The sequence below is a fragment of the Mustelus asterias genome, chromosome 3 (genome assembly GCF_964213995.1).
Source record: "Mustelus asterias chromosome 3, sMusAst1.hap1.1, whole genome shotgun sequence".
NCBI classification, from domain to species: domain Eukaryota; kingdom Metazoa; phylum Chordata; class Chondrichthyes; order Carcharhiniformes; family Triakidae; genus Mustelus; species Mustelus asterias.
Window position 1 is genome coordinate 130,609,465 of NC_135803.1, and position 14,597 is coordinate 130,624,061.

The 14,597-nt window shown below is 40.6% G+C and overlaps 1 protein-coding gene across 3 annotated transcripts; it reads left to right on the forward strand.

Annotated features, from left to right (window-relative positions):
- Nucleotides 1-712: 712 nt before the first annotated feature.
- Nucleotides 713-13,608, forward strand: selenok (selenoprotein K). 3 transcript variants are annotated; one of them, XM_078209618.1, is made up of 5 exons: nucleotides 713-756; nucleotides 4,802-4,892; nucleotides 4,997-5,083; nucleotides 8,410-8,499; nucleotides 10,179-13,608. In XM_078209618.1, exons 1-5 carry the CDS (start codon nucleotides 738-740, stop codon nucleotides 10,180-10,182), a joined length of 291 nt encoding a protein of 96 aa, XP_078065744.1. In that variant the 5' UTR covers nucleotides 713-737; the 3' UTR covers nucleotides 10,183-13,608. The 3 variants fall into 3 exon arrangements, with proteins under 3 accessions (XP_078065744.1, XP_078065746.1, XP_078065743.1); XM_078209617.1 differs by having other exon boundaries at nucleotides 747-833; XM_078209620.1 differs by lacking the exon at nucleotides 10,179-13,608 and having other exon boundaries at nucleotides 8,410-8,494.
- The last annotated feature ends 989 nt before the right edge of the window (nucleotides 13,609-14,597 follow it).

Consider the following 14,597-nt stretch of genomic DNA (forward strand, 5'->3'; position numbering starts at 1 on the left):
CAGTCTGAAAGACATCCTGGTTATGTTCATTGGCTATGCTAAAATTCTCCCTCAGTGTATCCAAACAGATACAGACTGTGGTGATTAAGGGATTTTCACAGTAACTTCATTGCAGTGTTGATGTAAGCCTACTTGCGACACCAATAAATAAACTTAAAAGGAAGGTTGAACAGGTTATATTCCTTTTTTTCAAGATGGCACCAGAGTGTGGCAACTTCTTACAAGCTGTGCCCAGCATACCCTCTAATTCTAACTTTTACAGTCGTTCTATGCTTTTAAAAGTTTATTCTGACTCTTTTATCTATGTCCTATTAAGTTGATCTTTCTTTACATGACTGTAACACTACATTCTGCACCCTCTCCTTTCCTTCTGTGTACGGTATGCTTTGTCTGGCGAGAAACAATAATTTTCACTATATTAATACATGTGACAATAAATCAAATATTTGGTCTTGAAACGAGAAGTCTGCAGGGGGATGGGGTGACATAAGTTAAGAGTTCGCTATTTAACAGGTCCTGTCCAGCAAGACTAACTGTCGAGGATCCATCGATTGGAGGAAGGAATGGTTTCCGTGGGCTTTTCCTTTCCTTGTCCCTACTCTGGACAGTTCAGTGGGAGCTTGAGCCTTCAACGGAACCGGAACTGACGCTATCCAACATGGCGGTTGTGAACCCGCTCTATTCCCCACCCCGTGACCGGAAGGAACCGGCCGGAAACGGAAATAAATCGGTGCAAAATGGTGTACGTGTCTAATGGTGAGCGAGTGGCGACGCTGTGTTTCGGGTCGAGGGGGGGGGGAAGAGGGGCTGAATGTCTGTGAGTGAGGGTTATAGTAAGTGACTCTGTTGACGCTGACCGGGTGGTTTCGCTCTTTGGGCGGGATTGTCCAGTAGCGCTCGCCCCAAGGCCGGAAAATCCCGTCCGAGGCCAAGCGGACCGTTGCCTAGTTTCCCTCGTACCGCTGCCATTTCCGTGGCGGACGGGACGGGAGAATTCCCCCCTCCCCCAGCCTCAGGGTATTAACCTGCTGTCATTCCGGTGCATCACTTGCTTCCTCACCACCGAGAGACTGACTAACCGGCGGGATGTGGGTAAAATAACGTGTGGAATGGGCGCTGGACAGTGTCTCATACGCAATAAAGCCCGGCCAGTTCAAAGCGGGCGACGCTCCAGCGGCAGAGTGAGGCTGCCGACAGCCAGTTGTTTGGGTTGAATCTGTCGCCAGTCGACACCCACAGCCAGTATCCGTGTGGGGGTTTTATTTTTGTTCAGGGTGAATTGTTGGCCAAGATATAGTATCATGAGATTCTCAGACCCGGGGTCTTTCATTATTTGTTCTGAGAAATAGTGGCCCTCGATTTTGGTCAGGTCTTGGTTGGGTATTGGTTCCTTGGTTAGTGTACACTAAACGTCCATGTCGAAGTTCGCAGAGGTTTTAACTCCTGGCCTGTTAAATATCCAGGCTTGGATGCTGCCAAAGCTTGATAGTCATCACTTGCCTCTATCATGCGCGTGGGGTGTAGACCCCTGCCACGATCTTATGGAAATGATACTTGGTTCTCGGGTCAGTGGTAAAGGAGAAGTCTAGAGATGATCAGGGGGTGAGGGTTCACTTTTTTGTGTGGAGCCCAGATGAGCTTTGGTCTGTGTCTAAAGGGAAACTTAAAAAATCAACTAAAACTTGCCTCGCTGACTTTGTTTCTTATTCCAGCCCCATGAAAATATTTTGCAATTTAATGCCAGATGGGAGGTTAAAATCTAAATGAGTTGTGTCCTTTTCTCTTGGTGCTGTACTTCAAACACAACCATAGATTTTTTCAGGGGTTGTCCACTAACTTCAGTACAAGAGCTGCAAGTACCCTAGAAAACACTTATGCCGATATCCCTGCAGCTTTCACAGCTGCAAACTTGTGATGGAGAATTGGAAGACCCCTCGCTCGAATTCATCCTCTTGGGTCATGTGCAATGCCTGGAGTGGAGCTTGAGTCCACGTTTTCCAGTTCCAGTGGTGGTATTGATAAACTTGTGCCAAATGCAGCCAAGCTGAGATGTCCAGCTACTTGGACTAGTTTCTGTCTCTGAAGAAACATACACTTTCCTGTTGGACTTAATCTGCTATTCTTTTCATCAGCTGATTCCTCTCTTTTAACCACCTTCTCGAGGGCAATTTAGGATGGCCAATGAATGCTGGCCTCGCCAGTGAAGCCCACATCCCATGAATGAATAAAAATAAACTAATTATTTGTTAGGTAAAAGTCAGAAATCAGTGCTTGCTGTTTTGCTTTATATTTTCATTTTCCAATAAGCTCCATATAACTGTTAGATATTTAATTCCCTTATTAATCTTAGTGCACAGGTTTGGCACTCAAATTCACCACCATTTCACTCAGCATGTTTTGTTTTGGACTTTGAACAGGTTGGGAAATATTCAGCTTATTTCCCTGATGCAACTGAAGAATTAATGTTCAGTGACTGAGTAACGGAAAACTGTTTATTACTTGGTGGTCCAGGATCTTTGTCAGTGCATTTCAGCGTCTTGTGCAAATAATGCACCGGTCTGCCTCATGTTAATTTGTACTGTTTGAGTTTTATAAACCGCGATTAGGATTATGAGGTTTATCCATGCTAATCTTCAAAAAGTTTCAATTATCCTATGCATAGAAAACTTGTGGTATCAAGGAATCTTGGATTTAAACTTTACCATTTGTGCTTTATTGATTGAACCATTTACACTTGGGTTATGGGGAGAAAAAATGACAGGAATGTTCTCATTTACATTACTATAAATATTAAACCTGTGTTTCTGCATGTTTTTTAAAGGGAGGTTTTATTGCAATTGTTGGTGAGGCCTCGCCTGGAATACTGTATACAGTTTTGGTCCCCTTGCCTGAAAAAGGATATAATATTTTATACAGTCCAAAGGAGATTCACCAGGCTAATTCCTGGGATCAGATTGTTGTTCCATCAGGAGAGACTAAATAGTTTGGGTCTATATTACGTGGAGTTTAGAAGAGTGAGGGATGACACACAAGATCCTGCGGGGGCTTGACAGGGTAGATGGTGAGATATTTTCACTACTGGGAGAGCCTCCAACAAGGGGACAAGTTAAAGGGCCGGTCATTTAAAACTTGAGGTGCGTAGAAATTTCTTCTCGGGGTGGTGAATCTATGGAATTCTCTGTTTCAAAGGGTGATGGAGACTGGATCGTTAGAAGTATTCAAAGTGGAGGTGGATAAATATTTGATTGAGGAATAGGGCACTATGGGGAAAATGGCACAGAAAAGGAGTTGAGACCAGCATTGATCAGCCATGATTGTATTGAATGGTGGGGCAGGATTGAAGGACCTGGTGGCCTACTCCTATTTCCTGTGTTCAGTGCAGTAGATGTATAAATGTTAAAACCAATATCGAATTAATGCAGTGGTAGGCAGCTTAACCTCTGGTACCACATTCAATTGAATTGTAATTAGATCATGGGTGTCCTTCAATTTTGGATTGTCACTGAGAAGGGTGTTTTTAAATAAATATATATGATACATTCATTTCCCCAAATATTCATACATGGGTAAAATACATCCATTGCTTTAAGCGTCATGGTACCAGTATGCTAAACGTAAATTTAGGTTCACGAGAATGATCCCAGGAATGAAAAGCTTGATGTATGAGGAGCATCTGAGGACTCTGGGTCTGTACTCAATGGAGTTTTGAAGGATGAGGGGGGGGTCTCATTAAAACTTACAGATTACTGAAATGCCTGGATAGAGTGAACGTGGGGAAGAGGTTTCCATTAGTAGGCGAGACTAGGATCTGAGGGCACAGCGTCAGAATAAAAGGACAACCCTTTAGAACTGAGATGAGGAGGAATTTCCTGCCAGAGGCGATGAATCTATGGAATTCATTGCCACAGAAGACTTTGGAGGCCAGATCATTGAGTATATTTAAGACCGAGAGAGAGAGAGGTTCTTGATTGATAAGGGGATCAAAGGTTATGGGGAAAAGATGGGAGAATGGGATTGAGAAACGTCAGCCATGATTGAATGGTGGAGGAGACTCGATGGACTGAATTATGGTCTAAATATGTCTCTGGTGAAAGTAAATTATTGTGATGCTAACACCTGAAATGCATCCAATTTTTTTTTCCTTTTTATGTATTTAATTTTTCTCTCTCATTTGCCTTCAAATCTTTGCCTGGAGCAGGGGCAAGTCCAGCATCCTGCTTCCAATAATTGCCAATATTCTCTGCAGCTATTTACTGGCTGGGATTGACATATGTTTACAAATTTTTCTCATTTGATGATCTAATGCACAATGGATCATCGAATAGAAATGATATTCTTAAAAAATATATAAAATTGATCTTTTAAGCAGTATTTTTCTCTAGAGTTTAATCTTTTAGAGAGGAACTTTCAAAATTGTGGTCAGCAGACCCTCCCTGAATGGAGTACAGAGTCTTTCCTATCCTATTGGAAGATTATTTGTATTAGTTCATGTAGACAGGTTGTCTAGGCAACGGCTAGCTATATTTCTTCAGGATATCATCAGTACTTTACAACAATGTTGAAAGGCTATACAAAAGAAGCTTATGGGTGATTTTGATCATTGGAGCTTTGTAACGGTTAACTGTAAAATGGACAAAGCTTTGCCTGTTCACGTAGTGAAACTACATTCTAGGATTTGAATTGATCATTGTAAACTATGGGGGCTAAGGAGGAACAGAGCGTTTAAATGTTCATTCTATGATGCACTGTTGTGTACTGAGTAAAATACGTAAACAGTATATACTGTAATTTTCTTTTTCAGGGCAAGTTGTGGATAGCAGGAGTCAGGCACCATGGAGTTTATCATCAATAATTCAGTTTTTCTGGGGAATAGTGGAGTTTATTTCCTTTTTGTAAGTTTCAATCTGCATTTATGATCAGTCTTAAATATACATAATCTACTAATGAAAGCACGATTGGTTCTGATGAATAATCAACAATTGTGTTCCACATTTAGCTTTCGGACATTGATCAACCCAGCTGGAGCTGAATATAAAAGAACTGGAAGTCAGTCGTCCTGGGGTAGACCTGACGATGGAAGAGGGTAATTCGATGTTAAATGCATGCGGGGGGTTATTTCGATGAAATTCCTTTTTCATTGTTCTTTTCAAAGGTTCTCGTTCACGTGTTTTCCTCCAATTTCTGTCTCCGTACACCTGCTGTGCGGCAAATGGAAGTCCAGCCAAGTGGTCATTTGTTACATGTCAATCATTTGATGGTGGAGGGGAATCATCACAGCTCAATCCAACCTGTCATTTGAATTAACCATATAGCACAAGGAGGTATTAGAGAGAGGTTTGCCCGTGGTCTCGTAAAACAAAAAAAAACCTTTCATGTGCGTTAACCATAATGCTATGGTAAATAGAACAAATAATCTTGGGCTTTTTAGGATTTAATTTTAAGTTTCAAATAATCTCTATTGCCTATGCCCATAATGATACAAAAAAAAATTAAAGAGCCTCTGTTGTGTTCAGTGTCAAAAACAAATGGATTTACACCTTTGTTTAAAAGACATTTCGTATATCCACATCTGCCACTCAAATGTAAATACTAGCTCTTTTGATGAAAAATAATTTAAAATACTTTTTTACTGACGGTCATTTGTAATGTTCACTCTTTTTCGTCCTGCATACGAATTGGCTCAATTTGTGGATGCTAATCTTGGAATACATCTAAAATGTTAAAATACATAGTGTCAGCTTTGATACATGTACATAAAATTCCTTTGTGTGAAACTAATAATGCAATTCTTAAAACGTGATTTCAAGTTGTGTATAAAGTACCAATATTTGTGCATCCCTCCATTATTGTACAGTACTTCGACGCATTCTTCATAGAATCCCTGCAGTGCAGGAGAAGGCTATTTGGCCCATCGAGCCTGCACCGTCAAAACTCCTACCCATGCCCTAACCCCGTAATCCCACAATTTACCCTACTAGTTCCCCTAGAGGCACTTTAGCATGGCCAATCCACCTCACCTGCACACCTTGGGCAAACTGAAATTCTGTAGAATTACTCTTTTTTCTTTCCATAAATAAAATCCATATTGGACAAATGTTACATTCATACAATTGAATGCACAGGCAGAAAATAGTAAATATGAACGATGTATAGCCACAAAACATTTTGGTCATGTGCTGGGTATGTACCGCGACTGCTTCAATTGTGAAGTTGGGTGGATAAACAAATATATCCAGAGTCCAGTACTAAACATGTGAGAAAGTGTTTGGGAGGAAAAAAAAGAGAACTTCTACTGAACAAGCTATAGATATAATTGAAAGTGTTAAAAGTATTGAGTCATTTAAAATCTTGAATGTGGGAAGATAAAATGACAACTTTAGCACTTTCAAGAATTATACTTATTTCCAAATGTGACTTGTGATTTTTTTTTTCTACTGGCACTGTTATGTGGGCAAAACCTGACTGGCGAAGGAATAATTTCTAAGTGATCGGTTGGCATGTTTTCATTAAATTTTTGAGGAAATTTTTTAAATGTTGCTTTTGTTTGTCTCGAATGATCAATAGCCAGGCAAGAAATAAAATGGGATGCTTATTATTTGACCAATGTCACCTGTAGTGTAGACCTCTTGCTGCTATTGAGAGAATCTTTTAAACTAGTGAGAAGACTGTCCACTTGTTTTTCCTGAATGCAATCACTCTTAATGGGGATGAGTAAATGTGCTTCTGCAGTGGCACTGTCGTAGCATCCAGAGAAACTATGAGCTCTTTAATTGTCAATACTCTGTTACGATCCCAGCTGATACTACCTGGCAAGTCAGATCCCAGAGTGGAACCCAGCCTCGTAGATTCTAATTTTTTTTTTTGAATAGGGAGCTGATGGAACAAGTCACAGAAAGTTGAAGAACCTTTTAACAATGTCTCTTGGTCTGTACCTTGTAGCTCCTTTAACTGGGAGCCTCTCTCTGCCCCCTAACTTCAGTAACACTACCTTGTTCAGATTCCAGTTCTCTCTTCCTTTTGACCACAGTCTCCCTAGGACTTTCTTCCCTTTCATTCGCTGGCTTCTGGGTCTTTTGGTTCTTGGCTTTCTGTCCCTGTACATCGTCCTGCCTGTTCGAGCAGTTTTTGTGGAATGTTTCTTGCCTGAGTTATCTGGTTCCAAACTGAAACTCAAATGTTTCTACTTTTGTGTAGACCTCTTGTTGCTAAGCAACAGCTTAGTATTTTTTAACGCTGTAATTGATTTTGCCTTCATTACAATGCAGGCAAAATGTAAAGTGAAATTAAGCCTACAGACTTGCAAGCACCTTTATTTCACATGAAGCTAAAGTGAAGTTTTAACTGTAGGTTAGCACGCAACTACAGAAACACAAATTAAACTTGTACCTTATACTTAGCACACAATACAAATATAAACTATTTAAATTATCTCTATTTCCTAACAATGTGAACTGGTCAGAATGTTGTGCCCAATCAATGCACATGCTTCCCCTTTTGTCACTGGACAATGGGGAGAAAAGTGGTGCAATTTAAAAGTAAATTCTAGAAAGCTGCAGACCGAGTCCCCCTCACTTGCTGAACAGTCTTAACGTCGATGGAGGTAGTTTCCCTGGGTTGGGAATCTAGAACATGGGTACAGTCTCAGGATAAAAGGCCAATCGTGAAGGGTTGTGATAGAGAGAAATTTCTTGACTCTGGATCATGAATCATTGTAATTGTCTATCCCAGAGGTTTGTGGATGCTCCATAATCGAATGTATTTCATAGAACCCTACAGTGCAGAAAGAGGCCATTCGGCCCAACGGGTCTGCACTGACCACAATCCCACTCAGGCCCTACCCCCATATCCCTACGTATTTTACCTGCTAATCCCTCTAACCTACGCATCTCGGGACACTAAGGGGCAATTTTAGGATGGCCAATTAACCTAACCCGCACATCTTTGGACTGTGGGAGGAAACCGGAGGAAACCCACGCAGACACGAGGAGAATGTGCAAACTCCACACAGACAGTGACCCAAGCCGGGAATCGAACCCAGGTCCCTGGAGCTGTGAAGCAGCAGTGCTAACCACTGTGCTACTATGCTGTCCATCATATTTAAGGATGAGATGGACAGATATTTGGTCCCGGGGAATCAAAGGGTATGGAGAGCAGGTAGGAATGTGGAATTGAGGCAGGAGATCAACCATGATCGTATTTAATGGTGGAGCAGGCAATGTATGGTCATTTCCTATCTCTATATTCTCATATTCAGTCTTGGCTCTTATGAATATTGGGGGGGTTGCTTCTACAGTATTTGCGTTCAGCCTGGATTATTTGCTGCAATAGGAGTTAGCTGTCTATATGAATCCTATTATAGTAATCTTTATTTAAATTCTTTGCATAAGTGGATTTATTTTTTTTTTGCAGCCCGCCAGGAGCTCCACGGAGAAAAATGGGTCGAATAAACCATGGTGGCGGAGGGCCTGCACCACCCCCAATGTCAGGGGGATGAGGAAGGTAAGGTGTCTGTTTCTAAACAACAATGTGTTTACAATTAACATTATGACGTTTGGTATGTGAAGTGATTATTTGCTGACGACTTCAGTTTGAATTCTGGCCAATTGTTTTAAATATGTTTCCCCTTCATTGCAAATCAATAATTTATGACAGGCGTAAGTGTAACTCCACAAAACACTTCTTTTTTTCTCGTAAACAAATAGTTAAGCAAGTCAGCTAATTTTTTTTTTCACTGCAAGGGAATTTGACTTCGTTGGCTGTTCTTCTTTGATGGATCTTTAGATTTTTATTTGTGCATCGCTGATGAGGCCAGAAGTTGTTGCTCATCTTTAATTACCCTTGACGGTTGTGGTGAGCCACCTTCTTGAACCACTCCGGTCCTTGATGTATAGGTACACCGTGTTGTTCGGGAGGGATATCCATGATTTTAACCCAGCTACAGGTGAAGGAAAGGCAATATAGTCAGCATTGTGTGTAACATGGGAGGTAGTGTTCCAATATGTCAACTGCTCTTGTTCTTTTAGGTGGTAGATGTCATGGAAGGTACTAAGGAGCCTTTGGCAAGTTGCTGCAGTAAATCATGGTGATGGTAAAAAAAAATGCTAGCACTAGTGATAAAGGGAGTAAATGTGTTAAGTTTGTGGATGGGTTGTCACTCAATTGGGCTGCTTTGTCCTGGATGGTATTGAACTCGTTGGAGCTGCTCAATGGAGTATACCATCACTCTCTTGATTTGTGCCTTGTAGATGATGGGGAGTCAGGAAGTGAGTTACTTGCCACTGAATTCCCAGCCTTGGGCCTGTTCTTGTAGCCACAGTATTTATATGATTCAGTTTCTAGTCAATGGCAACTCCCAGGATGTTGATGGTGGATAATCCAGCAATGGATTAAATGCCATTGAATGTCAAGCGGACATCGCTTTTTTTTTGTTGATGAAGATGGCCTGACGTTTATGTGGCTCTAATGTTACTTGCCACTTAACCCAGCCTGAATGTTGTCCACCTCTCAGTTTCCTTTACCTGAGGAGCTATGACAAAGAGGTTGAACATTGTGCAAACATCCTGACTGCTGACCTTTATTATGGAAGAACAGTCACCGAATTTCATACTGCAGTGGCCCATTTTTCAATCAATCAAACCTGTGCTCTTTGGCCAACAGTCTCTGGTTTGTCAGCATGATCAGTAATGCACTTATTGTTGCAGACTGCACTAAACATTTCTCCAATTGACTGGAGAATTCCAACTGCAAAACCATACTTTACTATTCTTTCTCCCCACACTATAGTGAGGTTTTTTTTTCTGGAACAAGTACCTAGCCTGACATCAGAGGCTTGTACTTGAGGGGCGGCATTCCACACCAAGCATGGAGTCTCTCCCACTCTTACCACCTGACATTGGTGTGTTGGAAGGATTTTGCAAACTGATATTTAAACTGTCGGCTGAGTTATGAATGCATCTTCCTTGGCCACCAAGTCCAAGGGTGGAACTCAAATCTGGAACTTCTGGCTCAGGCAGGGATGCTACTGACTGCACCACAAGACATCTTATTATTCTATGGCAGTGTTTTATACAAACTTAATTAAAATTGAATTTGATGTGCAATTATTACACTTAGATTTTGGATTGATTACTGGGAGGAAAACATGAGTAACGGGTATATTTTGTGTAACTTCTTTACAGGTAAATGCCTGCTTTCCAAAGCAGGCATTTGGACGTGCGTTCACAAGGAGATGTGGAAGAACATACAAGAAGATGGGAAAATCGGAAAGACCAGGTGTTTCTGATGTGAATGTAATTGTCCACCCAGAAGTGTTGCTCAGTGTTAAATACACTGATTAATGATGTTGCGCTGGGAATACCTGAATTTAAAGGCACTGGCACAATGGAAAGGCAACCGTGCAATATCTTGTGTTTAATAAAATTGACTTTTCAAGCATTCCTCTCAAAACTTATGTTGAATAATCCTATATTGAACTTGGCTTTTGTTCTTCAGGTCTAGGCATTAGTAAATTATTTTAATGTTTTGCTTTGTAGACTAAAAATGCTCAGTTCGAGTGGTGAAGCAGAGAAACACCTGATATCACACCAATACTTTTGTTAGTAATATGTCGAATGTGTGTAACCTGCTTAATGGTCTCCCAAGTCAAGCTATTGAGAAAATCACAAGTAATATCTTTTTTCTTGGGCACACATTAACAAGAAGTAAGTCGTTAAAAACCTTTTTCTTTATATAGAAATGCTACTGAAATTACTCTGAAAATGCAATACATCTTACTAGTACAAAGCACTGAAGTTTCCTGCCAGGATTCCTTGATGCCCAATGAGAATAGTCACCAGCTGTTTTTTTTAAGTAACTTGCGAACATTTATTTGAATCTTCTCATGGCAGAGAAAAGATAAGTGAATCTGCTTCTTAAAGAGCATGGTGAGCTGCACAACTCATAAATTATTAGGTGTATCATTCCATTTGTAGGATTGTGGATAAGACACACCATTCCCAGTTTCACACTCGCCCTACCAGTTTGTCATGCAGAAATTCAGAGGTAACTGTCTCCCTGTAACCCAGTCTAGGAAATCATTACGTACATGCATTTCCTGACAGTCTTCCCACACCTGATGTCACAAGCCTCCAGTTTCCTCACCCGCTATATAATATTTGTCAAGAAAGTAGGATGGACCTTAAGACAGCTTGTGACAAACCAGCCACCTGTTCTAAACAGAAGTACAGTATTGCACACCCTAATAATGGGTACTTGGGTAGGGTTTTGCCAAGGGATATGCCTATTTCTTTAGGCAAAGAAATACGCCATTCAGCTCTGAAATAGGTTCCACTACTCTGATCAGGCCTAGTCCATTTACCTACCCTCCATATCATTTGATACCCTTCCCCCATCAAAAATCTATCACTGTCTTTCAATTAACCTATCGTCCATGGCCTCTTGGGGGTAGGAGTGAAGAAAAATGCTTCCTGATATCATGCCTAACTGGCTCAGTTTATGGTGTGAAGTTAATGGGATGATAAACATAAAATATCGATGTAGTGGTAGACTCTGCATGAACACCTTGTTTATATGGTTGTCATGTCATCATAGAATCTCTATTATAGTATAGAGGTCCATCGAGTCTGCACTGACTCTGTCAGAGTATCTTACCCAAGCCCACTCCTATGCCCTATCCCCATAACCCCACATTTCCCATGGCCAATCCATCAAACCTTGTACATCTTTGAACTGAGAGGGGAAACTGGAGCATCTGGAGGAAACCCATGCAGAGAATGTGCAAACTCCATACAGTCACACTAGGCCGGAATTGAATCTGTGAAGCAGCAGTGCTAGCCACTGCTGCCAAGACAGAGGTCCTTTTTATTTGTTCAGAGTTTTCCTGGATTTCTTACAGTTGTTCAAAATAAGCGTTGAACTCCCATCACGTAAAATTCCCACCAAGAGGCTGGAGGGAGAAGAGGGACAAATGTTTTTATTTGAAAGAAAAATGTTTTTTCATCCACCTCTGAGATTACCCTTGCTTTATTTTAACCCAGTAGCCAGGACTTCAACAATAGCTTCTTTTCCCCTCCTGTACCATTACCTTTGGACCTCGCAAGGGTCTATCCTTGGCCCTTTCCTCTTTCTCATCTACTCATTGTCCTTTATCAAAATTATTGGTAAAGTGAATAAGTTTCCACATATATTGTAATGGTACCCAGTTCTATCTCTCTCAACACCTCAGTTGCCTCTGAGCAGCAGTTTCCTCAAGTTGAACTTTGGGATAACCACATTGATTGTCTTTAAATCCGAATTTCATTTTCCCCCCTCAGCCACTGTCTCAAACCAGTGCTGGTATTATGACCTATTTCCTGAGCTGAGCCTTGACTCCCATATGCTCTTTATTTGAAAGACGGTTGATAGTGTTTTAAAGTAACTTAGACCATTTAAGTAGCCCAACGTGCTTTGCTTTCGCATTTTAGCCAGAGGTGAAATGTGGAGGAGAGAGAACCTTGAATTTTGCCTCAGTGTGTGAACAAAGACCGAATGATAAATTCTCAGGTCAAGAATAACCTATACAGAGATATAACAGCAATTGATCAGACACCATCTACTGTAGTAAAAGAGATATTGAGATACTGCTACAGAAAATGAGCAAAGCAATTTGGCCGACACATTTAAAGTACAATAATGATGTAGAAGAGGAGGAAGCCAAAAGATTAGAAGCATGATAAACACTTCAATTAACAGCCTCAGCAAATGTGCACCTATGTTGTGTGGGTGCAGCCTGAGGTAGCTGAATAATACAAGTTAGAGCACTCTTGAGACAGCTGGAAGTGCATTTGCCTTAATTGTGACTCATGGCAGTTACAAGTCTAATCTTCTTGAATGATACTTTGTGGATAAAACAGGTTGCATTAATTGCTCATCAGTTAAATGTAATACTGTAGAACAGTTGTACAAAATACTGTCAGTCAATGTATATTAAGTTTTTTAATCAGTCAAACCTATATCATGCAGAGGATATTGTTTCATGATAAACAACCCTTTGATTCAACCCTTTCACAAGAAATCCACAAACTATCTATTTCCATCTACGTAACATTGCTTGCCTCTATCCTTGCCTGAACTTATAACTTGCTACAACACTCACCCCTGAATGTGTCATCGATAGACTATTTCAATGCTTTCCTGGACAGTTGAATAAACTCAACCCACCATGAACTTCCGTTCAAGACATGCTCACCCAACATCTGGTCCTCAATTTAAAATGTCCATATGTAATTAATTCCTCATGGATTAAAGAGATCTTTACAGACTAAGAATCATTACTGTGTAACCACCTCCAATCCTACAATACTCCAAGAACTCTTCATTTCTCTGCTTCTGCCTGCTGTGCTTTTATTGTTTGCCCCAGCTTTGTTTGCAGCCACCAAGGAAATCTTCTTTAAAGAGCAGAGGGTGTATGATTTTAAATCCCACCTATTTGACTTACCTTTTGATCTCAGCATCCATTGTACCTCTCTGAAGAGCCCAGAATGTGTTGTTCTACACTTGAGGCACTATATATAGGTGTATGTTTTTGTTGTACTGTATATTAAATGTAAATAAATTGAACTCATTATTTTAGCCTGTATTGGTCTGCTTTAGTGTGATTCTCATTATTCAATAGACAGGACAATACAGGATTCTTTATAGTAATTTACCATGAGGCTTAATTGTCAGTCCATACTTCTATCAAAGGTAAAAAGTAAAGGTTGCAGTGGTAACCTTGTAAATGTACACTTATCAAAACCATTGTCAGGTTGTTTGAACATTAAAACATTGTTTTCAAAAGCTTGAGCTACAAAGTTTATGGCAAATTCTATTTAATTCATTATATCCACTAATTCTGACCAAATGTTGGAGTGTCTTGATCTCCCACTGAGATTATCTGGGACTGGTAAGCCCTTGCATACTTCACTTGCTCTGGAGAGAAGTCAAAAGCATGTATGCCATGGTGTGGGACTATTGCACACTTGGTGAGAACAAACTTCTCCCATTAAGTCCATAAGCCAATTATTGTAAATACAGTTTTTGTTAGAACTAATGTAGTTAAGTCATCTTGCTTTATTACTTTTCACTGACAATCAAAAATAAAACATTTACAACTCAGAAATGTTACTGACAAGAAAAAAGTTGAGACAAAATGTATAATATTTTTAACTATATTTTTGGTAGTGAATGGATGCACGGGTATACAGTGCACAAATAAAAATATACATTTGATTTATCATGTGTCTGCAATTCTGAACATAGATTTGCACCAGTAGAAGACAGCATCAACACACAGCAACAAAAGTCAAAGTTTATTTATTAGTCACAAGTAAGGCTTACATTAACACCAATGAAGTTACTGTGAAATTCCCCTAGTCGGCCTGGCGAAACGTGCCATTTACCAGTCCAGGCAGCGGGCGATCGAGGGGGCCGTCCATCCTGACTGTCTGCCCCTCTACCGCGGCTACGTTTGCTGGAGAGGGAGCATGCGGTGTCCATTGGCGCGGTTGACGCCTTCCGCACCCGTTGGGCACCGCAGGGGTTGGGGTGTGTTATTGACCCTGACAATCGCATTTTAATTT